Source organism: Dama dama, chromosome 13 (genome assembly GCF_033118175.1).
Source record: "Dama dama isolate Ldn47 chromosome 13, ASM3311817v1, whole genome shotgun sequence".
Lineage (NCBI taxonomy): Eukaryota > Metazoa > Chordata > Mammalia > Artiodactyla > Cervidae > Dama > Dama dama.
Genome location: NC_083693.1, coordinates 16650350 through 16677393, shown reverse-complemented (window position 1 = coordinate 16677393; position 27044 = coordinate 16650350). Strand labels below are relative to the sequence as shown.

The 27044-nt window shown below is 46.4% G+C and overlaps 1 protein-coding gene across 9 annotated transcripts in view; it reads right to left on the bottom strand.

The window, feature by feature from the left end:
- The window catches only part of TTC23 (tetratricopeptide repeat domain 23), a 148644-nt gene that overhangs the window by 29590 nt on the left and 92010 nt on the right, over window positions 1-27044 (bottom strand). For all 9 annotated transcript variants that reach the window (XM_061158602.1, XM_061158605.1, XM_061158606.1 and 6 more), the window contains one exon: window positions 7649-7754. In XM_061158602.1, coding sequence (XP_061014585.1) covers window positions 7649-7754 — 106 coding nt within the window. The remainder of the gene's footprint in view (window positions 1-7648; window positions 7755-27044) is intronic.

Below are 27044 nucleotides of genomic sequence, written 5' to 3'. Positions count from 1 at the left end.
CCTCCCACCTCTTAGTGCTCCTGTCCCTGGCAGTCGCACGCTGACCCATCGCCCCCACAAAACCGCCGCATCTGGGCTGGGCCAGACCTGACTGCCGCGTGTCCCTTCCCTTGTGTGGCTGACCTCACAGGGCTCTGGGACGAAGGAAGCCGACGGGCCTGTCACACTGCTGCGCAAACAGCTCACAGGCTCTAACTCAGGGAGGCCCAGTCACACTTTCCAAAGAGAACGCTCGTTAGCACCTTTGGATCTCTGGAAGAGGGACTGGAAGCAAGGGAGGAAGGAAGGGATTGTGGGGAACGAAGGAATTTATTACTCAAACCAAGGCCAGAATAGCTACTGAAGTGGAAGAAAGCTGGGCTTTGCGATGAGGCATCAGAGACTGGCCCTGCCTGAGAATCTGCCCTTGGGCGTCAGCTCCTAAAATTGCTGCTTCTCTTCCCCCATTTCAGAGTCCTCGGCTCCTCAACAGGTCCATGTTCTCCTAATTCTGTTCCTGGGAGTCTCTAGTTAGCAGAGGCACGGCCAGGGAGAGGGTTCTCTGACACGTTGTCACGTACAAGTTGACCACAAGTTGGGCATCCTGTCAGGACGCTGCATTGAGAATAATCTAGGACTCGGGAACAGTGGAAAGTCCAGGGCACACACTGCGGGCGCCTTCCCTATTTCTGTAAGTTTGAAACTACTTTTATTTTTACCTGGGATATAGGAGAGCTCCTTTACTGCAAAACCCTGACTTATTTTCCCCCGTCCCCCAAATTAGCTTCCTAAACCATGAACCCCATGATTAGTCTCTGAGGGGAGAGAAAACTTGCCCTACTACCCCTAGGGACTGACTCCCTGAGAAGCAGAGCTGGTTCTCCCAGGAGTGGGCATCCCCTCGGAGGTCCTTCTGGCACAAGCGACAGCGGCGTTGCCAGAGGGACAGGTCACAGCCCCTGGGGCGGGATGCCCCTTCCTGGCACAGGCCTTGTGCCTGATGCTGGGTGCGGGTTCACAAGGAGCCAGCAGTTTCAGCATTCACACACGTGGCCGTTGCTAAGCTTAAAAACCTCTTCTAGAATCCTCGGCAACCTGATGCCAGGTGGCCTCAGCAAGGGATGAGGTCACTTTCTAAAGCACAGGCCATGACTTAGCTTTATAAATCTGAGCACCAGTGGCACAGGTGTTCCAAGGCCACGGACTTCTCCCATTTTCACTCTTGCAGAACACCGGGGCTGTCTGCAAGTTAGGGTGAGGGGCAAGTGTGGCCCAGTGGGTAGGCTGGCTTAGTGTCTCCCAGAGGCCCCTTCAGATTGTTCCACCTGTGTGTGCATACAAAGGCGTAAAAAACCAGGGCTCCATTCAAAGAGCAGGAGGAAAGTGGAGTTATGATTTGGCACCCTAGAGGTCAGGAGGTTTTAATTAAAATAAATTCTGGTAGCCCTGGGCTCATTTTCTTGAGGCTGTCCAAAGGCAAGCTTTGGAACAGTGAGGACAGCTTTCATTATGAGAGAGGGCTGGGTGTACAATGTGACAATTATCCTTTGTAATAGTCTTGGGAAATTGTACTTTGCACTAACTGCAAAAGCTTTAAGGGCCCCAGGGAATTTGAAAATGGAAAGTCTCAAATTTTAGCCTGCTGTTAGCCCAGAGGAGTGCCAATACCCAGCAGATAAACAGATTGAACCCATCTAGACCCTGCTGGGAGCTGCCGGAGGCCCTGTGCAGGCAGCTGCCCTGAGACCAACCAGCAGCCTCAGGGTGGGGGGCATGGGGTTTTCTGAGGACAGACGAAGCCCAAGACAGGCTTTCTCCACACCGAAAGATCATCTTCAAGAGGAATATCGTCCCTGGCATCTGGGAGATGCCTCAGACCTGCTGGCGCTGAGCCGCACGGCCCCTGGAAATCCACGGCCATCTCGGGGGCGGGCTTGCGTCAGCAGAGTGAGGTGACCAAGGTGGAGGCAGGCTGGTCTCACAGCGCCTGGGGCCCACAGGTCCTGGCAGGGCTCAGTCACCATGGGGATGCCAGCCTCGAAGTCCTCACCATCAGAAGTGGGCCAGGACCATCCTCTTCCAGCACCGCTTGGGGCCACCCAGTAGTCATCAGGGGTCCAGTAGCCTCATGCCTGTTGCCTGAGTGGCTTGTCTTGGTAAAGTATATGTGATTTCCATAAGCTGCCCTAATAATATGGTTCAAAGTCAAGTCAGAGTATTGATAACTTAAGCTTTTCCAAGAATCTGTGGACATAACTTATTAGCCAGTACTAAGTGAAACACTCGCGCCTCACAGAAGTGGTTGTCAGAGAGTGTTTCGTCCTCCCGAGGAGAGGGATAAAGCTGCGGGCTTTGTTCTCAGGCACACAGATGAAATGCAGTTTGCAAGCAAAGCTCGGTGAGGTTTCAGTTCTGCCACAGGCTGTACCTCGGTGAAGAGAGGCCAACAGCACAGGCTCAGGGTGCAGAAGGCCACCTTCTACTTCTCTGCCAACCTCAAGAGCTGCCACCCCCGCAGCCTGCACGTGCCCCCTCTTTGGGCTCCCGGGCTCCCTGGACCTCTGAGGACAGAGCACCCGCAGAGCCACACCCTGTCTGATCCGGAGTGTGCTCAGGTGGGCAGAGCCTGGCCTCTGTCTGGGCCCCAGTCCTCTAGACGGGCTGTGCCCTAGGGTGCCCTCCAGAGGTTTCTGAGAGGGGGTCCTCCTAGCCCATTTTCTCCTCTGGCCACACCCACTGCTCTCTCTGCCCCCTCCCTTCCCTACCTGGCCTGCAGGGCGCAGAGTAGGCTGGACGCTGACACCTGCTTGGGGCGCTCGGGTGCCAGGCTCAGCCAGGCTAGGCGTTCTGCACTGAGAGGTGGGCCCTGGGGAGGAGCTGCGGCGGGGTCTCTGAGAGCACACAGGGCTTGCGGGGGGTGGTGGGAAGACTGAGGAGGAAGGGGGGGTTGGCCAGCAGCTGTCGGGGCCTCGGGTTGGAGGTGGGAGACGGAGGCAGCAGGGCCCGCCAAGTACGGCCACAGGCAGGCGAAGGCCGCTGGCTGCGGCTGCTCCCTGGCGGCCGCGTTACCGGCTGGGAGCACGCTGGAGCTGGGTGTGTGTGTGTGCCAGAGACGGCCTGACTCCCAGTCTCTCTGAGACACACGGGGCTCAAGCAGCACCGGTAACCCATGAGTAGGGAGCAGGCCTCAGGTGGGGCAGGGCCTGGCATGGGCAATGCTGAGAACCAGGCCACAGGAGGAAGAGTTGAGCAAAGGGGTGACCGTGGAGGGTAAAAGCCAGGGGACTTCATGCAGATGCAGAGCCCACCTTTAGATACCCACATATTTCCTGACTACTGTATAAGATGAGGGGAGATGTCAGGATGAGAGAGGGCTGGGGAGACATGCCTGTGAGTCTGTCCACAGAGCTGAGAACTGGGGATCCCACCCCCTCCCCAAGGTAGGCAGGGGCATAGCCCGTCCTCTCCTGTTGTTTCTGAAACCAGCAGAGCTCCCAGGCCCAGGCCCCACATGGGGCCACTTCCAAACAAGGCCACCCGAGCTCAGCGGGCTCTGCCTCTCAAAGGTTTACACTAAAATGTACTTGGCTTCAGCCCATTTCATTTTAATGTCCTTTAGGAGAAGAGTTATAAACACAAGGCCAATGCCCTGACGCTCAGCAGGGCTGGGAGAACTGTTAACACCAAGTTTGTCTATGGCTGCTCTGGGAAGCTGGCCAGGCTCAGGTTAGTGACATTTCGCTAGCCTGAATTGGGAGCCTTATGCAATGACAATCCTCCGTGACTTCTAGGGCAGTTTTGTCTGCATAAGGAATGTGGGAAGGCACAGAGCAAAGGGATTCATTTGAGTGTGGAGCCAGAAACACACTGGCTTCTTGGCCAGTGACGTTTTGTTTATTGGAGGGCAATGCCTTCAATGGGCATTCAGCAAGCAGGCTATGGAGAATCCCCAAATGAGAAATTTCCCAGTAACGATTCCTTTAAAAACAAACAAACAAACTGTACTTGGCACAGACAAGTTTCCGCATAGGAGAGTAGAGCTGAGGTCCTCGGTGCTCAGTGGAAAGTATGGATTTGCTCCCAGGGACTTCCGAACCACAAGTGACCAAAGTCCAGGCCAGAGAGGCCTGCCTGGGTGAGAGCTGGGTGGGGAGGCCGGGCCCTTGCTTAGCTGTCAAAGATCACTTCCAAATTCTCTCCTTTCCTTTCCCCTTGCTGGAGGTAGCAGAGGCCTGGAGAGCCTCAGCCCTGGGTGGGTTCCTCGTCACCGCGTCAGCTGTCTGTTAGGGGACAGCAGAGAAATGAAACCCAGGCGCCCTGAAAGGCGGTGGGGAGGCACCTAGCCACTGCCCCTGTGGCTCCTGGCTGGAAGGGGGGACCCCACTCACCCCTGTTTTGGGGGGATGCCGAGCCCACACGTGTTAACACGGCCCCTCTGGGCCCAGGCCGAGCTTAGGCACGTGTGGGTAAGACTGGGACAAATGGTCTGAGCAGCAGCCCGCCAGGTCGTCTTCCCCAGTCTTCCCCGTGCTCTCCGTCAAGGAAACACAGGTTCCCCTGGCAGCATCCTCGAGCCTGTTAACACAGTAGGAATGAGCTGCTGGGTCTCTGCGTTGGCTCTTCTGATGCACCTGTTTTGGGTTTGAGGTCTGAGGCCTTGGGGGCGAGGGCCGGGCTTCTCTCTGCTCCAGCTCCGGGGCTTCCTGCTGCCGCTGCACAGCAGCTGTTCTGATCCGACAGCATCTCTGCCCGGCCTCCTCGTTGCTTTCAAGTAAACGCTTTCTGCCAGTGTCAAGTCATAGACATTTCGCCTGTCCTCTGACCAGTGGAGGCTGCATCTGAGAAGGGAGCCTCCTCGGATGGACTGGGGCTTCGTACTCCTTGGGTAAAGCCGTGAGTAGAGAGTGGACGGGGCTGTGGTGTGGGCTGGGTCATCTCCTTTGTGAAATGGGAGGTCGTGTCCCGCCTCCAAGGCTTGTTAGGATGAGACGGGCATGTTGGTGAGAGCGCCAGCACCCGCATCCAACGACGCTTGGTACTGCTGCTGTCGTCATTGTTAATATGATGCTGCTGAGATTCCCGCTGGCTCCAGGCTCCTGGGGGCTCCGTGGGTCAGTGTTTCAAGCAGCCACTGCTCCAGGCCTCAGGCAGAAGCAGCCCCCTCCCTAACCTGCAAAGCCAGCTGCGACTGTCCAACTCCCCGCTCCTGGGCAAGTTTGCCTCTCTCCTTCCCTACTCACCCTCCTCCGATCTCTCAGACACTGAGAGCCGAGCGGGCTTCCCGGGGCAGCTCACCAGGAGGTCTGAGCTGCCCGAGAGCCACAGGGCAGAAGTGGGGCTGAGACCTGTGTGGGCTCCTGGGCGGGCCTCCTCGGGCTGCCTTCACTCTTCCCGCGTCCTCTCCCTCCCCAGGGCCACACACTCTCTGGCAGGTGTAAGTGGGGGGTGCGGGGGGGGAAGGAGGGAAAAGGCACGCGCAGTGCCAGTCCTTGTTACACAGCAGGGAGGTCAGGAGGCTGGGTTCAAGTCTACAGCCCCTGGCCATGGCTCTTGGGAAATTACCTAAGCCTGCATGCCTCAGTTTCTCCATCTGAGACCTGGGGACTTGTATCAACCTCACAGAGCTGTGGTAAGTTACCTTTGTTAGCTCAGTTAGAACCGTGACACTACATACCATGTAAGAATTAGCTATTATTACTAAGTGAGGTCATTAAATTTTCATAGACCTAATTATCTGCATCAAGTAGGTATTAGTAGCATTCTTGACTTACAGGGGAGGCTATATCAACACCATATTTAGACTGGAAAACTTAGAAAAAAATATATCTCATGCTCCCAGGTCAGAAGTTAGGGATCTAGCCCTCCACACTTGTTTTGCCTCCTTCAGAGCCTGAAACATATTTGACTTAGTTACCATCAACTATGCATTGATTTCACATAAAACTTCAGATTTCTGCCTTCTCTTGAAAAAGCAGACCTGCCGATACAAGCCTGCCTTCCACATGACAGTGATGGGCCAGAGCTGAACAGCAGTTGCTGCTCGCTTTGGACAGGGGACAGGCTTCCCCAGCTTGTCACAGCCCTCACCACTCCCTATTGCATCTCTCAGATTACAGCCAAGGGTTAGCTGCCAATCATAATTAAGCTGCTGCTGCTGCTACTGGTTTCTAAGGACCATCTGCTTCACTCGGATTGCTTACCTGCTCCCTATGGACATGTAGGTTTGTGACCCCTGCTAATGTAGGGGTTTCCATCCTGTTTGCATTTTAAGTATTCTATTAATACTTGTGGCATGGAAGGTTCTCTTGCCTATTAAAGGAATGTTAGCCACCAACAGGTTGGTGAAAATATTGGCTCTCTGCAGGTTTGGAAGTTGGTTGAGATGTGGAGTGCTCCAGGGAGCTAGAATGAGAAAGGGCGTCTGCCTTCCCTATCCTCTGGCTCTGAAAAGGTGCGCAAAGCTCCTGGAGACCAGAATGAGGGATCGTTAAGGGCAGATGGCCCCACTCCAGTACTCTTGCCTGGAAAATCCCATGGACGGAGGAGCCTGGTAGGCTGCAGTCCATGGGGTCGCTAAGAGTCGGACACGACTGAACGACTTCACTTTCACTTTTCACTTTCATGCATTGGAGAAGGAAATGGCAACCCACTCCAGTGTTCTTGCCTGGAGAATCCCAGGGATGGGGGAGCCTGGTGGGCTGCCGTCTATGGGGTCGCACAGAGTCGGACACGACTGAAGCGACTTAGCAGCAGCAGCAGCAGCAAGGGGGGATGGACAGATAGACCCCCTTCCTCAGCTCCTCCCAGGACAGGAGCCCCTGCCTGGTCCAGGGACCTCTGCAGACCAGTCTGCTCCCAAGGTGCCCCCTTCAGCTGCACCGCTCCCCCACCCCGCCACAACCAGCCTTCTCATCTCAGCCAGCGCCTGCTCCCAGAACCTCAGCCTCAAACCTTCCAAATGTTGACTTCCAGCTTGATGCCACACTGGACCTTATTTTCCTATAATGGATAAGTATTTTTATCTGACATCTTGGAATACACCTCAGGTCTTCTTTATGAATCATACTCTTGTTTCTGAATATTCTGGCCAACAACAAGAAAAAGTCATTAGGATAGTATGTTCTTCATCAGTAGAGGCCTACTGTATGCTCGGAGCCGGGGATGGAAGATTAAAAAACTCCCAAGCTCACCACTCTACCTATTATGTAGGGCTAAGAAAAACTATATGACTCATAAGTGGCAACTTCCTTTTGGAATCCTGAAGACGTGTAAGTTTATCCTGATTGAAAGCTCAGCCCTGGGAGGGTCTGAAGGCCGGCGTTTCAACAGGCCAGATCTGTTGCCACAGTAGCTGCACAACAATCTTTAAAAATAGATCACCTTCGAAAGCCCAGGAGGCCACCCTGTAAGCCCAGCATGAACTCTCTGGGGCTCTGAGAGCTACGTTTGGATTTGCTGTGTTTGAGAGTACAGGTCTCGAAGAAGGCTGAAAATGGCTAGAAACCACAGGGCTCTGGTGGACCTAACCGAGATGGCTTTCTGAAGCGACCATCACAGCTCCCTCTGCCCGTTCACCCATGCCAAAGGCAGCGAGCCCACGACCCCGATGTGCATGGCCAGGAGGGAGCAGGCCGCTCTGCCCCCGGGGAAGGCTCGCGATTGCTCTCACCGTGGTGCTCAGGCCTCCCGGAAGCGACAGCGGCACAGGCGACGGCGTGTGCGGACGCGGCTGCCTCCTCTTGAGAGGGGCTTCCTCTCAGGACGATGAGATGCGCCTGTCGTCACGAAAAGAAGACACACGTTTGCTTCCATGCTTGGCAGCGGCAGCAGGGAACAAACTGTTCTTGCAGCGATAAGCAGAAAGCCAAGGAAACTTCCAGCAACCTAAACAATGTGATTTATGTGGAAGCACAATCAACTCTGGGGGGAGTTGGGTTTTAAAAGCATCGTGCAGTGCAGAGAGAATGTACCAAGCCCTGGACACTGAGTCCAGATGGCTTGATGCTGTGGCCAGGACTTATTTCTAAGTAAATCATTTAAAAGTCTATCCTCCCATGAGTGCATTGTCGGTAGAAGAAGGAGTGGGGGTTGGTTTCCAGAAGGAAGGAGATGAATTAAAAAGTGCCAGCGCTGCAGCAGAAGTGGGCAAGCACAGTCCCCTACCAGTGGCCAGTCCAGAGAGGGGGACTCACCCCCAGTGTCAGCAGCCTCACCCACTGAAACCCTGACCCCACCCCCATGCTTGGTCTACCAAGCCCATTCGACTACATCCTCAGCGAACCGGCCGTGGGAATTGCCCGAGCACAGTAAACAGCTCAGTTCCTTGAGACGAAGCCCATTTAAAAATTCTCTAATGGAAAAGAACAACTTGATGATATTATGGGGTCTCGGGTGGCGCAAGTGGCAAAGAACCCGCCTGCCAATGCAGAGACATAAGAGATGCGGATCCAATCCCTGGGTCGGGAAGATCCCCTGGAGGAGGGCACGGCAACCCATTCCAGTAGTCTTGCCTGGAGAATCCCATATATGGAGGAACCTGGCTGGCTACAGTCCTAGGGTTGCAAAGAATCGGACATGACTGAAGTGACTTAGCACACACGCACACATGATATTATGAGCATAAAGTAATAAAATCCTTTCAAATAAAATACAAAATGCATCCCTTCAAATAAAGAGACATTAAGCAAACAAACAAGTAAATAATTCCATGAATCATTCATAGCTCCTGGAAGCTGAAGGAGTCAGGGTGCTCAGGGCAGTGTGCACCAGCCAGGAGGGATGTCAGCATTCATGACACGGTAGAAACAGCAAATCTGAAGGCAGAGTATCAAGGTCTGAGTCTTATCTCCATGCTTTATTAGCTGTGAAATATCTTGGGCAAATCACCCCCTCAGCAACCTCAGTTTTTTCATCTATAAAATGAGGATAATACAAATTGTCAAAAATATTCAAATTGATACCACAAATGGAAGAGAATTAAAGTACAGCCTAAATCTTAGACTACATAAAGCCAGAGCACTAGAACCCTCGAGTCCAGAGACAGCAGTGAGCCAGCAAAGCCAGAGAGACTTGCTCCTCTGACTACCAGCTAAATGCATTTCTGAGATGATAATCAGGGTAGACTCTAGACTGTCATCTCATTTGTCATATGTTAAAACCTACTGAGTTACTAGATCTAGACTTCTTATGATGAGGCTATTCCAAATCAAGATTCTTGGTAATAACTTTTATTGCTGTGTTAGAAGAATCAGAATTTCATATTTGTAAATATTAACAATAGCTTTTGTTTTAAAATGAATTTTTAAATTACAGGATATAAATAAACTGAACGTGTGATTTTGGCAAACCATAATTAGTCATTATCCTCAAGTTGGCCTGAAGTTCTGATTGGAAATGCTTTTCAAATTGGAGCCAGAGGGATAGAGTGAGAAATCAAATGTTCAGTGCTCAGGAATTAAAAAAAACAAGAGAAAAAGCTTGCCCTGCCCCCAATGCAAATATTAATAGATCATGTTTACTTTGTCTTTTCCCCGTGTTTACTATCTCTACAATCCAGAGGGTGAGGAGAGCACTGTCTGATGCCAGAAGAGATTTAACTCATATTGTTACAAAGATCTTTTACACACAGTATTTTAGATTGACTACAGCTCAAATTCTAATTCAAAAAGATTTCATATTTTGTTTCCACTCGGTATTATAATTCAAGTCAATGCAAAAGATGTGAGTCCATCAAAATTACTTTCAAATGAATAATTAACATGTTCTGAGAGCTAAGCTGCTTTTTTGTCTTGGAAACAGGATGCAAAGTTTTCCATGAGCAAAAATGTTCACAGTATCAAGAAAGTGGATACTGAAATATTAACAGGGGTCTGAATGTATCACAAAATCTTCATAACTTCAATGGTTTTCTGTATAAGATGCTAACATAAGCGAACACTTAGTATTCATTATTTACTTCAGAAACTCAGTGTCTGATCTAATTTGTTATTTGATGTTCATGAAGCTTCTAAAAGCCATATGCTGGAGTAGGGGGCGAGGGCAGTGGAGAAGGGAACCCATGGTATTTAAAATGTGCCACATTAGTATCTCATTTATTCAGAACAATTCAGCTTAATTTAATTCAGTCATATTCAATTCAATTCATCTTAATTATAAAATGCTTTTTGCATGCCACATATTACTCAAACACTAGGAATTCACACAAAAATTAGGCAGAGCTTTTGGTTTTAAAGGCGCTTATAGATGAATAACAAAAATGTGGGGCAGCTTGATTTTACCTAAACTCAGACACCGCCCCCACCAGGGTTCTGGCTCACTACCTTTCCTTCCTCCCTTCCTCCCTTCCTCCCATCATCATTTTCAGTGATCTCCATAAGATAGGCCTGCAGCTATTGGGCGAGAAAGGGATAGTTCAGTTTAACAGACGAATAAGGGTAAGAAGACAATAAAATGACGCTTTGCATGGAGGAAACCTAAGGAAGAGAGTAGAGGACCCCAAACAGGCTGTTTTACCATCAGAGGGAAAGCAAGGGAGGGAGCCTTTGCTGGAACTGGAAAGGTGAGTTATGGCCTTCGGTAGAGGGGTGAAGGCCACCTGCATGTGCTCTCTTCCTCCAAGGTTAAGGCTGCATGACTCCCCAGCACAGGGCAAGCGGCCCACAGACACGGTGCTTAGTGGGCACAGAGAGGGGTGCAGGGTGGAGCTGACAGAGCAAACTAAAACACCCAGTGAATGACCCAGCTAACACCTCGGCCTCCGGGGCTTTGACAGGCTCATTTTCCTCCCCATCCTTGGCCACCCAGTCCCCCATGATCTGTGCTACCTCTGGATCCCACAGTTCACAGAACCTGTTTGACTGTGGGGCACCCTGACTTTATCACATCTGTGTGGCTTCTCATCCTCTGTCCACTCTCCACATCTCACCATCCAACCACTGTCCCTTCCCTTCTGGTCTAGCTTAGAGGGCACCATCCATCAGTGTCTATACGGAAAACGCCCTCAATTCCACTGAAGAAGTATTTTGAGATGGTGAAGAATGGGGAACCATCTAAATGCCCATCAGCAGGGGAATGAATACGATGTGGTTTATTCATACAACGATTAAACTCTATCTACGTGTATTAACATGGTTATATTTAAAAAACACATCATTGAGTGGAAAAGCAACTTACAAAGGATTCAAACATCATGATGCCACTGCTTTTCAAGTTTCTGATTTTAAAGCAAAAGAATGCCTTTTAGTCCAAACAGAATCGTCCATGGTTTTGTAACATGCAAGGCAGGTAAGAGTGGAGCTGCTCTTGCTGAAGCAGGTGGAGAGGGTCTGCAAGCCCACCCAGTTGCTTCCATCCAGCTGCCCCCGAAAGACCCTCCTTGGAGCATGAATGTTGGAGTGACACAGTTTGATAAGCACAGTACCACACGGGCAGGAGACCTCCTGAGGGAGGGGCACAGAGGACATTGACAGAGCTCATGATTAGATCACCCAATCTTTCCAAACTAAGCCACTGTTCACAATTCTGGAGCAACGCTTTGGTTGCTAAGATAATATAAATACCCCTGTTACAAACATCTGGAGCACGTGAGGACAAACGTTAGAGTGAACAGTTACAGGAGTCCTGCTTGCTACTTTGGCTTTATACAGACACCCAGGTACTGGCCCTGCTGGGGATCTGCAGCTTGACTACGCTCTCTCTTCCTTATTTTTTATTAAGCACCCCAGGGCTTGCACCTCTCCTCCTATCCTTTGATGTTTTTGATATCTTATGGCTACTTGTTTATCAACTGTCATCTTGAGGCTGAGGAGGAATATTTAATATTCTTAAATCTTTCCAGCTTCTAGCATGTCGTCCTGGGTTAAAAACAAAAACATCTTTAATGTCCCATATGGAGCAAGGTCATTAATTGAAAAAACTCATTCACGAGGCCAACCGCCTGAAGCCCTGGCAAGGTACAGAGCAGCTGTTGCATTGCGGTCCTCCTGTGTGTTTCTGGGGAAACCACCGGTTCCTCAGCGCCAATCGAGCTGTCAATAGACACAGCCAGAGCCAGGGCTGGCAGACTCTTATCTAACTGGGCCTGTCCCCGCGGATTTGGAAAATGTGTGATAGTTTCTGAAGAGAAAACTTGATGACTAGTAAAAAGGATGTTTCTATTTATGCAGGCAGACACCATCATATGAATATTCAACTTAAAACACAGGATTCATTCTGAGTGTGGAACTCCAATTCCTGGGGAGGAGGGAGAGGGATTTCTTTTTTTCTCCTTTTGATAATAATTAGGGGAATCCATGACTCAGAGGGAAATCTCTCCCACAGCAAAGTGAAGAGCACTCGAGTAGCTCAAAGTACGTTCGTGGACTGAAACCGTATCTCTTTACCCTGGAGATGAGCACTCTCACTGACAGGAAAACAGTAATTGCCAGGATCTCTCAGTACAGTTGAGGGCTGGGGAGGGGAGGGCCTGAGGCACACTGGCTCCACTTAGTCTCAAAATGACCAGTGAGAGTGATGCTAACTGCCTAATTTAAGGATGGGAAAATGAAGTTTCGAGGAGAATAAACGACTGTCTGAAGGTCACAGAGTTGGCTGATGACAGGACAGGGGTTCAAACTAAGGCCTGGGATTTCAAATTGCACGTTTTGCTCATCTAACACCTGGTCATCAAGAGGGCAGAAGTCACAGAAAGGTGATTTTCAAGTCAACATAATGAAGAACTATTAAGAGTCAGAGAACAGTTGCTAAATAGACTCAGCCCAGAACTGAATATGCTGACTGGCGGAAGAGTGAACTGCCAGCATACGGCATTCTGAGCACAAATGGAAGAGGGACGCCTGGAGGGGTCAGGCAGTGGACACAGGGTGGAGCAGGCATTACAGTGCCTGCTGTCAGGGGTCTCCATTCACGCTCTGATTCAGATTTGTGCCTTAATTCAACAGAAGCTCAGTCCACTTGTCACCATGGAGTGCGAGCTTGCCGCTGCTTTTATAGCTGACCAGCTGAGAAAGTGCATAGCTATCTCTCTCTGCTCTGCCAGAGCTGGCCATCCCCTGCTTCAGCTTTGAGCTGTCATCCTTGTGCAAGACAGGGTCATGTTGCAGTCCAAGGGTGCCACTTCCTTTCCTCTCCCATCTCTGCCCAGTAGGGAGGTCTTCCATGGCCACACATACCGCAGGGTATGTGTGGAGGCCACTGGAGGGCTTTGGCTAAAAAAAGACATGGAGCTGGTGATCCCTGCAGGAAAGTAGATGCAAGGAGTGACTGGGTGCAGAGGGCATTCAAAAACTGATTTCTGAGAGCCCCGGACTGAGCTAGTTTCTTTTAATAGTCAGAGAAAGGCTCTGTGGCAGCTTTCCAGTTGTCAATTTTAGCTCCTCCAAAAGGCTGGGAAGAACAGGCCCTACTTGCTGTAAGAGTTAGCACCAAAATAGACATGTTGGGGCCTTAGTTTTTTTTTCGTTTGGTTGTGTGTGTCTTCTTAAAACTTAACTAGATTTTTAAATTATGAGTAGTACCTGCATATAATTTTTAAAAAATCCTAAGTGGTAGAAAAGAATAAACAATTACAAATTTAAATGTCCTGTCCTTCATTGTCTATAAGTCTCACCCTCTCTACTCCCCATTTTTAGTCTGATTTTTAATAGCTTACTCACTACGAACAGTTTCCCGGGTATCTTTTCAGAAATTCTGATGTGCTTACACACACAGACACACACACACACACACAGACACACACACACACACGATCAGAGCTTGGCCCCGTCCCCCTCTCACTCGGGGCTCTCCCCACAGGGGCTCCTCTCCTCATCCTTTGGGGTATCTCATTATCAGATCCCACATCAGGTCAGGCTGCCCCCAGGGAGTTCTCACAGCATCTGGTACCTCTCCCTGTGGCACCTTCACGTTGGTATCTTTACATTCACCTTCACTAAGGTCTTTCTCACTCACTAGGTGGTTTCTTGAGAGCAAGACCTCTGACAACTGAACCTTCCATCACAGTCCCAGACCTAACACTGAGTCCAGCACATTGTAGTGTTTAGTTGGTCATTGACTGAAAGAACATTCTGGTTCACATCTGGCCTTTTTAAATTAAGAATACACTTTGGACACCTTTCATGTCAGAACACAGACATCCATCTCATTCTCTTTAGTGGCTCTACAGTATCCCATCCCATGGACAGAGCATAGCTTCATAATCAATTTCCTACTAATGGCTTTTAAGGGCATTTCTAATTTTTCACTCGTCACTAACCCTGTTGCTTTGCAAACTTGTGCGCATCTATCTGTTAGGTAAGTTTACAGTAGGGAAATCATGGGTCAAAGGGTCAGGGTGCTGTAAAACTGGAGAGGGAATGTCAGTTGCTTTTCTCCCAAGTGGTGCTGATTCCCAGTCCTACCGGCAGTGCGCACTGTGTCTGCTTCCCCCACCCCTGCCATCATGGAGTGTCACCAGACTTCCGTGGCATCTCCTTGGTTAAGCTGCATTTCTTTAATAACAAGTGAGGCTGGGGATTATTTTTGGATGGTTATCAGCCATTTGTATTCCCTCTTCAGTAAAATGTCTCTTTCTGTCTTCTGTCCATATTTCTACTGAGTTGTCTTTTTCATCTAGATTTTATAAGAACTCTTTCTATATTTTCCCCTCATTGACATTTATTTCTTAACTTTATGGTATGTTGTCACGGAGAAGTTTTTCATTTTTATGCTGTCAAGTTTATCAATCTATCTTTCTCCCTCTCTCTGTCTCTCAATCTATGCCCACCTGCACACATGCAGAGGAAAAATGCTCAACAAGTGTCACCACTGGCCTCTTCTGGGATGAGGCAGGCTGAGATGGTTTGTAGCCCATTTCGCTGTATTTTTCTGTATGGCTTTTTTTTTTATAAAAAACATTATCATTTTAATTAAAAATAGCTTTCCCCCCCCAAAAGCAGCAGTATGACACCTGGATTTACATCATTCTTAGAAAATGTTTATAATGTCTGAAACCATAATTGCATTCTGCCACTTTTCTAATTTTGTGGCTTCCCGGGTGGTGCAGTAGTAAAGAACCTGCTTGCCAATGCAGGAGACTCAAAAGACTGGGATTTGGTCACTGGATCAGGATGATCCCCTGGAGGAGGAAATGGCAACCCACTCCAGTATTACCTGTATTACCTGGAGAATCCCAAGGACAGAGAAGGCTGGAGGGCTATAGTCCATGGTGTCACAGAGTCAGACACAACTGAGCATGCATCACACTTATTTTCTAATTTTTTAAAAAAAATAGGCTAATGTTGTTAGAGATTTTGAACATTAAAAATAGCACTCTGATTATTTCTAATAAATTAATTTCACTTTATAGCAAATACAGCGCAATTACCAAGAGCCAGTAAGAAGTGCTGCCCTTTACTAAACAGTCTGCACCTGCCAGGGGCCACGAGTGAGCACCTATTAATCAGCAGCAAGGCCTGACCGAGGCCAGTAACTCACCCAGGGCAGGAACCTGAACCTAGATTTTCTGCCGTTGGTAGAGAAACTGATAGATTATTTCATCATACTTGGCAAATCAAAGTTCTCTAATTTGGGGATTACTGAATGTAATCTGAAAACTGAAAAGAGAGATATACGGTTTTAGTATCAGAGATGAGAAAAAGCAGTCCAAGCCAGTGCGGGTTAATTTATACCCCTTGAAAGCACACACCGACAGCCATGTTCTTGCTTACATAAAAGAAATTCTGTAATTTTTCTCCTGGATAGGAACACAAGGTTCTAGTGCCAAAATCTGCCTTGAAGAGCTTCAGAAGCAGTCACGTTTGCTTGGTTTCCTCACAGACCCCTGCTGCAGAGGACCTGCCGGCCGACGACAGCCCTTTCATCAGTCCCTCTGTGATGGCTCTGTGGGGCTGGCCTTATTCTTCTCCATTTTAATGGGCTAGGTTCTAAAATACTTTGGAACTTTTCTACATTCTACAGAAAATAAAAGATCTTTTCTCCCTGGGTGTTTCTCTCATTCCAAAGGAATGAAGAGTGAAAAAATAAGAGGGGAAATAACAAAACCCCCTTTCTTTGTGTGTAATTAATAAATGGTTTTTAGGCATGGGCTCCCTTGGAAAGCTGTAGCCACACTGTACCTTTCTGTATTTTAGGTAAAGTCGATAAAGGAAAGGGGAGTCTTGATAAATGTTTAACAACTACTATTAATAAATAAAAGGAGCTCATACTGGCAACATGCCAAATGGTTCACAAAGCATTTTCCATTGTGAATCTTTGAGCTCTTCTGTGAAGTGGATAGGGTCTTTCGTAGTTTTTTCTTTTTTTTTTAAAGACTAAATGACTTGTATTATCAAACAACTGGTAAACAGAAGTGTCAGACTCCAAACCAGAGGCTGGTATTCTGATTTCAAATTCAATGCCATCTTTTCATTATTATTTTTAATTGGAGGATAATTGCTGTACACTGTTGTGTTGGTTTCTGCCATATAACAGTGCAAATCAGCCGTAAGTGTGTGTGTGTGTGTGTGTGTGTGTGTGTGTGTGTGTGTGTATACATATGTCACCTCCTTCTTGAGCCTCCCTCCCAGCCCAACCACTGCCCTACCTCTAGGTCATCAGGAGCACTGGGCTCGCCTCCCTGTGTTATATAGCAACTTCCCACTCAGCTCTGCTTTACAGGTGGTAGGATAAATATGTCAGTGCTACTCTCTCAATTTGTCCCACCTTCTCCTTCCCCTGCTGTGTCTAAAGTCTGTTCTCCACATCTGCATCTCTATTCTTGTCCTGAAAATAGGTTCATCAGTACCTTTTTCTAGATTCCATTCAAGTACATTAATATATGACATTTGTTTTTCTCTTTCTGACTTAATTCACCCTGTATAACAGGCTCTAGGTTCATCATCTCAATTCAACTGACTCATGTTCATTTCTTTTTATGGACGAGTAATATATTCCATTGTATATATGTACCACAACTTCCTTATCTATTCATCTGTCAACTCAAATCCAAATGCTACCTTGACTTCATAAAGCTATCTTTTTAATGATCATAGGCAAGTATTTATTTCAACACTTACTAATCTTTATTAACCTGAAGAATAAACAACAATAAAAGTCACCTATCAAACTTTACAAGTATAAAAATAAGTGGGGAATACCCTGGTTGTCCAGTGGTTAAGAATCTGCCATTCAATGCAGGGGTTGTGGGTTAAATCCTTGATCAGGGAATAAGGACCACATTCTGCAGGACAACTAAGCTAGTGAACTGCAGCTACTGGGCCTGTGCAATCTAAAGCCTGAGCTCAACAACTAGAGAAACCTGTGCTCCAACTAGAGAAACCTGTGCGCCACAACTAGAGAAACCTGTGCGCTGCAAATAGAGAAACCTGTGCTCTGCAACTAGAGAAACCTGTGCTCCGCAACTAGAGAAACCTGTGCGCTGCAACTAGAGAAACCTGTGCTCCACATCTAGAGAAACCTGTGCGCCACAACTAGAGAAACCTGTGCTCCAACTAGAGAAACCTGTGCTCCACAACTAGAGAAACCTGTGCTCCACATCTAGAGAAACCTGTGCGCCACAACTAGAGAAACCTGTGCTCCAACTAGAGAAACCTGTGCTCCACAACTAGAGAAACCTGTGCTCCACAAATAGAGAAACCTGTGTGCCGCAACTAGAGAAACCTGTGCTCCACAACGAGAGAAACCTGTGTGCCGCAACGAGAGAAACCTGTGTGCTGCAGCTAGAGAAACCTGTGCTCCGCAACTAGAGAAACCTGTGCTCCACAACTAGAGAAACCTGTGCGCCACAACTAGAGAAACCTGTGCTCCAACTAGAGAAACCTGTGCTCCACATCTAGAGAAACCTGTGCTCCAACTAGAGAAACCTGTGTGCCGCAACTAGAGAAACCTGTGCTCCACAACTAGATAAACCTGTGTGCCACAACTAGATAAACCTGTGCGCCACAACTAGAGAAACCTGTGCTCCAACTAGAGAAACCTGTGCACCACAACTAGAGAAACCTGTGCTCCACAACTAGAGAAACCTGAGCGCCACAACTAGAGAAACCTGTGCGCCACAACTAGAGAAACCTGTGCTCCAACTAGAGAAACCTGTGCTCCAACTAGAGAAACCTGTGTGCCACAACTAGAGAAACCTGTGTGCCACAACTAGAGAAACCTGTGCTCCACAACTAGAGAAACCTGTGCTCCACAACTAGAGAAACCTGTGCACCACAACTAGAGAAACCTGTGCTCCAACTAGAGAAACCTGTGCGCCACAACTAGAGAAACCTGTGCTCCAACTAGAGAAACCTGTGCTCCACAACTAGAGAAACCTGTGCTCCACAACTAGAGAAACCTGTGCTGCAACTAGAGAAACCTGTGCGCCACAACTAGAGAAACCTGTGCGTTGCAACTAGAGAAACCTGTGCGCCACAACTAGAGAAACCTGTGCGCCACAACTAGAGAAACCTGTGCTCCAACTAGAGAAACCTGTGCTTCACAACTAGAGAAACCTGTGTGCCGCAACTAGAGAAACCTGTGTGCCACAACTAGAGAAACCTGTGCTCCACAACTAGAGAAACCTGTGCGCCACAACTAGAGAAACCTGTGTGCCGCAACTAGAGAAACCTGTGCTCCACAACTAGAGAAACCTGTGTGCCACAACTATAGAAACCTGTGCTCCACAACTAGAGAAACCTGTGCTCCACAACTAGAGAAACCTGTGTGCCGCAACTAGAGAAACCTGTGCTCCACAACTAGAGAAACCTGTGCTCCGCAACTAGAGAAACCTGTGCTCCAACTAGAGAAACCTGTGTGCCGCAACTAGAGAAACCTGTGCTCCACAACTAGAGAAACCTGTGCTCCACAACTAGAGAAACCTGTGTGCCGCAACTAGAGAAACCTGTGCTCCACAACTAGAGAAACCTGTGCTCCGCAACTAGAGAAACCTGTGCTCCAACTAGAGAAACCTGTGTGCCGCAACTAGAGAAACCTGTGCTCCACAACTAGAGAAACCTGTGCGCCACAACTTGAGAAACCTGTGCTCCACAACTAGAGAAACCTGTGTACTGCAACTAGAGAAACCTGTGCTCCACAACTAGAGAAACCTGTGTGCTGCAACTAGAGAAACCTGTGCTCCACAACTAGAGAAACCTGTGCTCCACAACTAGAGAAACCTGTGTGCCGCAACTAGAGAAACCTGTGTACTGCAACTAGAGAAACCTGTGCTCCACAACTAGAGAAACCTGTGTGCCGCAACTAGAGAAACCTGTGCTCCACAACTAGAGAAACCTGTGCTCCACAACTAGAGAAACCTGTGTGCCGCAACTAGAGAAACCTGTGCTCCACAACTAGAGAAACCTGTGCTCCGCAACTAGAGAAACCTGTGCTCCAACTAGAGAAACCTGTGTGCCGCAACTAGAGAAACCTGTGCTCCACAACTAGAGAAACCTGTGCGCCACAACTTGAGAAACCTGTGCTCCACAACTAGAGAAACCTGTGCTCCACAACTAGAGAAACCTGTGTGCCGCAACTAGAGAAACCTGTGCTCCACAACTAGAGAAACCTGTGCTCCGCAACTAGAGAAACCTGTGCTCCAACTAGAGAAACCTGTGTGCCGCAACTAGAGAAACCTGTGCTCCACAACTAGAGAAACCTGTGCGCCACAACTTGAGAAACCTGTGCTCCACAACTAGAGAAACCTGTGCTCCGCAACTAGAGAAACCTGTGCTCCAACTAGAGAAACCTGTGTGCCGCAACTAGAGAAACCTGTGCTCCACAACTAGAGAAACCTGTGTACTGCAACTAGAGAAACCTGTGCTCCACAACTAGAGAAACCTGTGCTCCACAACTAGAGAAACCTGTGCTCCACAACTAGAGAAACCTGTGTGCCGCAACTAGAGAAACCTGTGCTCCACAACTAGTGAAACCTGTGCTCCACAACTAGAGAAACCTGTGCGCTGCAACTAGAGAAACCTGTGCTCCACAACTAGAGAAACCTGTGCGCTGCAACTAGAGAAACCCGCCCTGCAATGAGGAGCCCATGCACCACAGCTAGAAAAGCCCTCACAGTGCAATGAAGACCCAGCACAGCCAAAGAAGAAGTGAACTCTCCCACATCCTAGATAAAGGGAGATTCTTTTCAGAGTCAATCTAAATGTAATAAAGGGAAAGACTGAGAACTTGAAAGCGCTAAGAAAACTTCTATACGGCAAAAAAACATAAACACACAAATTAGAGCTAATAAACAAGTTTAGAAAGGTTGCAGGATGCAAAGTGAACATACTCAAAAATCGTTTGCATTTCTATGCACAGGCAATGGACAATAAGAAAAGGAAATTAAGAAAATACTTCCATTTGTAATAACATAAAAAACCACAAAATACTTGAGAATAAATCTACCAAAAGAAGTACAAAACTGGTACTATAAAACATGGTTGAAAGAAATTAAGACATAAATAAATAAGAGATATTTATGGATTTTACATATTGAAAGGCTTAATACTGTTAAGATGTCAATACTTCACAATTGCAATATAGATTCAATGCAATCCTTGTCAAAATCCCATCTGTTTCCTTTTTTTTTCTTTCCAGAAACTGGAAAGAAAAAGCTTATCTTAAAATTCATATGAAAATGTAAGGGACCCAGTATAGCCAAAGCAATCTTGAAAAAGAATAATAAAGTTGGAGATTTCACACTTAATGGATTTCAAAACTTACTAAAAAATTTATACTTGAATCTTCATAGTAGTGTTATTCCTAATATCCATAAACTCACTACAAAACAACAACTGAGATTGTGATATAGGCATAAGAATAGACACACAGCTCAGTGGAATAGAATTGAAAGGCTAGAAATAAATCCTTACATTCTTGGTCAGTTGACATGGACATGGGTGTCAATGTAATTCAATGATGAAAGAATAGTCCTTTTAATAAATGGTGCTGGGACAACTGAGAATCCACATACAAAAGAAAGAAGTTAGACCCTTGCTTCATATCATATAAACACTTAACTCAAAATGAATCAAAGACTTCAATGTAAGAACTAAAATTACAGAATTATCAGAAGGAAACATAGACGTAAGCCTTCATGAACATGAATCAGGCAATGGCTTCTTAGATGTGATGTCAAAAGCACAAACAACAATACCAAAAATAAATTGAATGTCATCAAAATTAAAACATTTTGTGCTTCAAAGGATACTATCAGGACAGTGAGAAGACAACCCACATAACAGGAGAAAAGTTTCATAAATCATATATCATAAGGGTCTAGTATCTAGTATCAGAATATACAAAGAACCCTTAAAGTCAACAATAAAAAGACAAATAACTATATTAAAAATGGATAAAGGATTTGAATAGGCATACCTCCAAAGAAGATAAACAAATGGCCAAGTAAACAGATAAAAAGATGCCGAACATCTTTAGTCATTAGAGAAATGCAAATCAAAACTATAAACAGACAATTACAAGGGTTGGTAAGGATGTGGATAAAGTGAAACTCATTCATTACTCGTGGAGATGTAAAATGCTGAGGTCACTTTGGGAAATACTTTGGCAGTTCCTCAAAAAGCTAAATATTGAGTTACTACATGATCCAAAAATTCCACTCCTAGACTTAAACACAAGAGATCTGAAAATATACATCCTTGAAAACCTTATATATGAATGCTAATAGAACATTATTCATAGTAACCGTAAAGTGGAAACAACCCAAATGTCAGTCAACTGATGAATGTAAACAAAAGGAGTACTCTTCAGTCATAAATAGGAAATGAAGTACTGATACACGCAAAACACAAATGAACCTTGTAAAAATTATGCTAAATAACAGAAGTCAAAGACAAAAGGTCACATATTATACGAACTGTCCATAATAGGCAAATCCACAGAGACAGAGATTAGATGGTGGTTGCCAGAGGGTGGGAAGAGCAGGAAAAAGGAATGATTCCTAATGGGCACAAGATTTCTTTTACGGTGGTGAAAAATTCCTGGAAATAGATAGTAGTAACTGTGGTGCTGGAGAAGACCCTTGAGAGTCCCTTGGACTGCAAGGAGATCCAACCAGTCCATCCTGAAGGAGATCAGTCCTGGGTGTTCATTGGAAGGACTGATGCTGAAGCTGAAACTCCAGTACTTTGGCCACCTCATGTGAAGAGTTGACTCATTGGAAAAGACCCTGATGCTGGGAGGGATTGGGGGCAGGAGGAGAAGGGGACAACAGAGGATGAGATGGCTGGATGGCATCACCGACTCGATGGGCATGAGTTTGAGTAAACTCTGGGAGTTGATGATGGACAGGGAGGCCTGGCGTGCTGTGATTCACGGGGTCGCAAAGAGTCAGACACGACTGAGTGACTGAATTGAACTGAATGGTTGTACCACTTTGCGAGTACAATTAAACCATTAAATTGTACACTTTAAAAGGGTAAGTTTTATGATATATAAATTATCTCAATGAAATGCACAAAAATTAAAAAACACAAATGATAAATTGGGTGAAAAAATTTATGACACATAGTGTAATTTATAAAGAAATTTTAACTGTTAAGGCAAACTAGATAAAAATTCTGTTAAATAGTGGATGAATAATATGAATAATTCACAAAAAAGGAAGTGCACAAAAATATACTGAAGTCCCTTATATATATGAAAAGATACTCAATTCCATTTTAAATAAGAGAAGTGCAGATTAAAACTATACTGAGATATCACTTCTCAACTATCAGATGGGAACTAATTCAAAAACATTCTTCTGAAAGGGGCTGAGGGGAAACAGGCACCCCTACACACCGCTGATGGCAATATAAATGGTAGAAGCCCAATGAAAGGCAACTGGCAACATCCTACAAAACTACCAGTGTATGCTCCCTTTGACCTAGCTGTCCCATTTCTAGGAATTTACTCTGAAGATACAACTCCAGCAATACAAAAATACATATGGGTAAGGTTATTCATTACAACATAATTTTTATTTACGAAATATTGGAACCTAACCTAATGCCAGTAGTCAAGTATGGATATGAGAGTTGGACCATAAAAAAGGCTCAGCACTGAAGAATTGATGCTTTCAAATTGTGGTGCTGGAGAAGACTGTTGAAAGTCCCTTGGACAGCAGGGAGATCAAACCAGTCAGTCCTAAAGGAAATCAATCCTGGATATTCACTGGAAGGACGGATGCTGAAGCTGAAGCTCCAATACTTTGGCCACCTGATGCAAAGAGCTGACTCATTAGAAAAGACCCTGATGCTGGGAAAGACTGAGGGCAGGAGGAGAAGGGGTCAGCAGAGAATGAAATGGTTGGATGGCATCATGAATCAATAAACATGAGTTTAAGCAAAAGTGAAGGACAGGGAAGTCTGGTGTGCTGCAGTCCATGGGGTCGCAAAGAGTCAGACACGACTTAGTGACTGAACAACAACAACTTAAATGCCAAAAATAAACTATTTGAAAAAACTATAGTATGTACATAAAATAGAGTATCATCCGTCTGTATAATAAATAAAGAAGATTTAAATGAATTGTATAAGGTGATTTTCAGGATGTATTGTTAGGTGAAAAAAGCAAATATACACACAACAAATAGATAACCTGGTGAGAAGAGGGAGAGACATTTCAACAGATAAATGTACATAGAATGACAGACGGAAAAATCACTGATTTGCAACCATCATGGTAAAGATTGGCTTGTGAAAAACTCATCAATGGATGCTTAACCTAGAGGGACATTTCAAAGAGGAGTAAGATATTTGCATAGTCTTAAAAACGTCTCTTTACAGAATGGTTATTGGCTGCAAACAGAAAAATTGTTATTATACAGTGAAGTAGCACACACATCACTGGGAGATAAATTAGTGTCACCAATGAAGGACAAATGGATTTCATGTGCCTCCAGATACAATACCCCAAGAAAATATAATGTCCTTTTGTAGCAATCTAGCTGGGCTTGCACTGTCAGAACTAGCCAGGAGGAAGTATCAGATAAACCCAAACTAAGGCACAGTCTATGAAATAACTGGCCTGTATTCTTCAAAAATTTCATTGTCATAAGAGACAAAGACAAGCTGAGAAACTGTTTAGATTACAGGAGATCAGAGTCCTTGACAACTAAGTGCAGTACATGATGTATTTTTATTGGAGCAGGAAAAATTGCCAAGAAGGACAGTATTAGGCTAACTGACCAAACAGAATATGGCCCATACCAATCTTAATATTCCTGAATTCACTTTTCCTGGATAGACCTGTGAACTCTCATGAGATTCTAGTGTCCTACGAAACACAGTTTGGGGAATGTGTAAAGCAAGCTAAAATCTTTGCAATGCATACTATTGGGTCTTAGAAGCCATTTTTTAGTCTAGTGAATTTTGTAAGGGGTGATGGCCCTTGCAGGAATACTCTTGAGTATATCTTGATTTCTTTTTTTGAACTTTAGGAACTGGTGCAGCAAAGACAGTGCTGAGACTTTGAGGGCAGGTTTGTCCTCAGCAGATCTTTGAGGAAAGGTCTGATAGCAAACATGGAGGGTATATGAACTTGGAAAAAATTTAAATTAATAAAATTTGTTCAGTTCAGTTCAGTCGCTCAGTCAGGTCCGACTCTTTGCGACCCCATGGACTGCAGCATGCCAGGCTCCCCTGTCCATCACCAACTCCCAAAACTTGCTCAAACTCCTGTCCATCAAGTCAGTGATACCATCCAACCATCTCATCCTCGGTCATCCCCTTCTCCTCCCACCTTCAATCTTTCCCAGCATCAGGGTCTTTTCAAATGAGTCAGTTCTATGCCAAAGTATTGGAGTTTCAGCTTCAGCATCAGTCCTTCCAATGAACACCCAGGACTGATCTCCTTCAGGATGGACTGGTTGGATCTCCTTGCAGTCCAAGGGACTCTCAAAAGTCTTCTCTAACACCAAAGTTCAAAAGCATCAATTGTTCGGCCCTCTGCCTTCTTTATAGCCCAACTCTCACATCTATACATGACTACTGGAAAAACCATAGCTTTGAATAGATGGACCTTTGTTGGCAAAGTAATGTCTCTGCTTTATAATATGCTGTCTAGGTTGGTCATAGCTTTTCTTCCTAGGAGCAAGCATCTTTCAATTTCATGGCTGCAGTCACCATCTACAGTGATTTTGGAGCCCCCAAAAGAAAGTCTCTCACTGGTTCCATTGTTTCCCCATCTATTTGCCAAGAAGACCAGATGCCATGACTTTAGGTTTCTGAATGTTAAGTAAAATAATATAAAAAAACTTGACAAAGTTGGTGTAAAAGTAGCTCAATTAAGAGCAAAGAAAAGCAAATTTCTGGTGGCCAGGTAAATCAAAACCCTTTGGTAGAATGTCAATAAAAATCAAGAAGTATAAAATATTTATGCTTTACCTACCAGCAGTTTAACTTTTAGAAATTTGTATCAGCAAATAACTTAAGGAAAGAAAAAAGTTTTTTATAAGAATATTCAGAATTATTGATACTAACAAAAAATTGCAAATCTACCAGTGTTCTTTTGTGTAGTAAATGTCCCGACCAGCCACAGACAGAACGTTGGTCTAAAGCTGGACCCCTCCATCTCCTTCACCCCCCACACCTGTGCACCTCCCAGGCCTGTCATTTCTACTCTCCATAAATCTGTATCAGATCCGTCCATGTGTTCCATTCTCACGACACCCCCCCCCAGTCTGGGCTGCCACCGTCCCTACCTGGTCTGCTGCAGCCATCTCCTGAGACACCTCCCTGCTTATCTCTCTGCCGTCCAGTCCATTCTCCATGCTGTGGAGCAGCCCTCCTAGGCTGACAGTCTGATGATCTTGGCCGTCCAGTCCATTCTCTGTGCTGCGGAGCAGTCCTCCTAGGCTGAGTCGTCTGATGATCTCTGCCGTCCGGTCCGTTCTCCATGCTGCGGAGCAGCCCTCCTAGACTGACAGTCTGATGATCTCTGCCGTCCGGCCCATTCTCCATGCTGCAGAGCAGCCCTCCTAGACTGACAGTCATGATCTCTGCCGTCCGGCCCGTTCTCCATGCTGCGGAGCAGCCCTCCTAGACTGGCAGTCATGATCTCTGCCGTCCAGTCCATTCTCCGTGCTGCGGAGCAGCCCTCCTAGACTGACAGTCATGATCTCTGCCGTCCAGCCCGTTCTCCATGATGCAGCGCAGCCCTCCTAGACTGACAGTCATGATCTCTGCCGTCCGGCCCGTTCTCCATGCTGCGGAGCAGTCCTCCTAGACTGACAGTCATGATCTCTGCCGTCCAGTCCATTCTCCGTGCTGCGGAGCAGTCCTCCTAGACTGACAGTCTGATGATCTCTGCCGTCCGGCCCATTCTCCGTGCTGCGGAGCAGCCCTCCTAGACTGACAGTCTGATGATGTCCTTCTCCCTGCTTGAAAACCCTTAACTGCCCTCAGGGTGCAGCTTGAATTCCTTACCATGACTTTCTACACCCATTGCCCAGGGATCAGGAACTCCTAGCAGTTCCCCAAAATGTGTCAGATTTTTGTCTTACCTTTAGAACTTTCCACGTACTCTGCCCCCTGCCTGGGTCAGTCTTCCCTGCCTCTTGGTACTTTTTGAGGCAGGCATCTGCATATATTACCTTTGCTTCCTCACACCTCACTCACAGAACAATCTGGATTCTGTCCTCATTAGTGCCCCAGTGCTTCCCTCAACTAGGTCCTCAATAAAAGAAAAAGAAAAACAAGAAAAGGAAAGGGAGAACTTTCCAAAAATTCATATATTGCACTAGCAGGCACTGTGCTCAACACTTCACAAATATTAACTCATTTTTCCTTCCAACAGCTCTGTGTCCTCCATAATAGCAAAAGGTATCAAAAGGAACAGGTCTTTACTTTTCTTCCTGTTTTTCTGGCAAATTATTCTTTTTTCCTTTACTGATTTATCCTTCTTTACACAACCAAAGTTCCTCAGGACTCTGTCATCAGTCCTCTTCCCTTCTCACTCCATAAAGCCTCCCTGGGTGAGCTCACTCTCTCCCAAGGCAATTACTGTGTACAAAGGGACGACTTTTTAACCTATTTTCTCAACTCTAGTCCTGATTATATAACTATCTAGCTGTCACTGCTGCTTGGATGCCT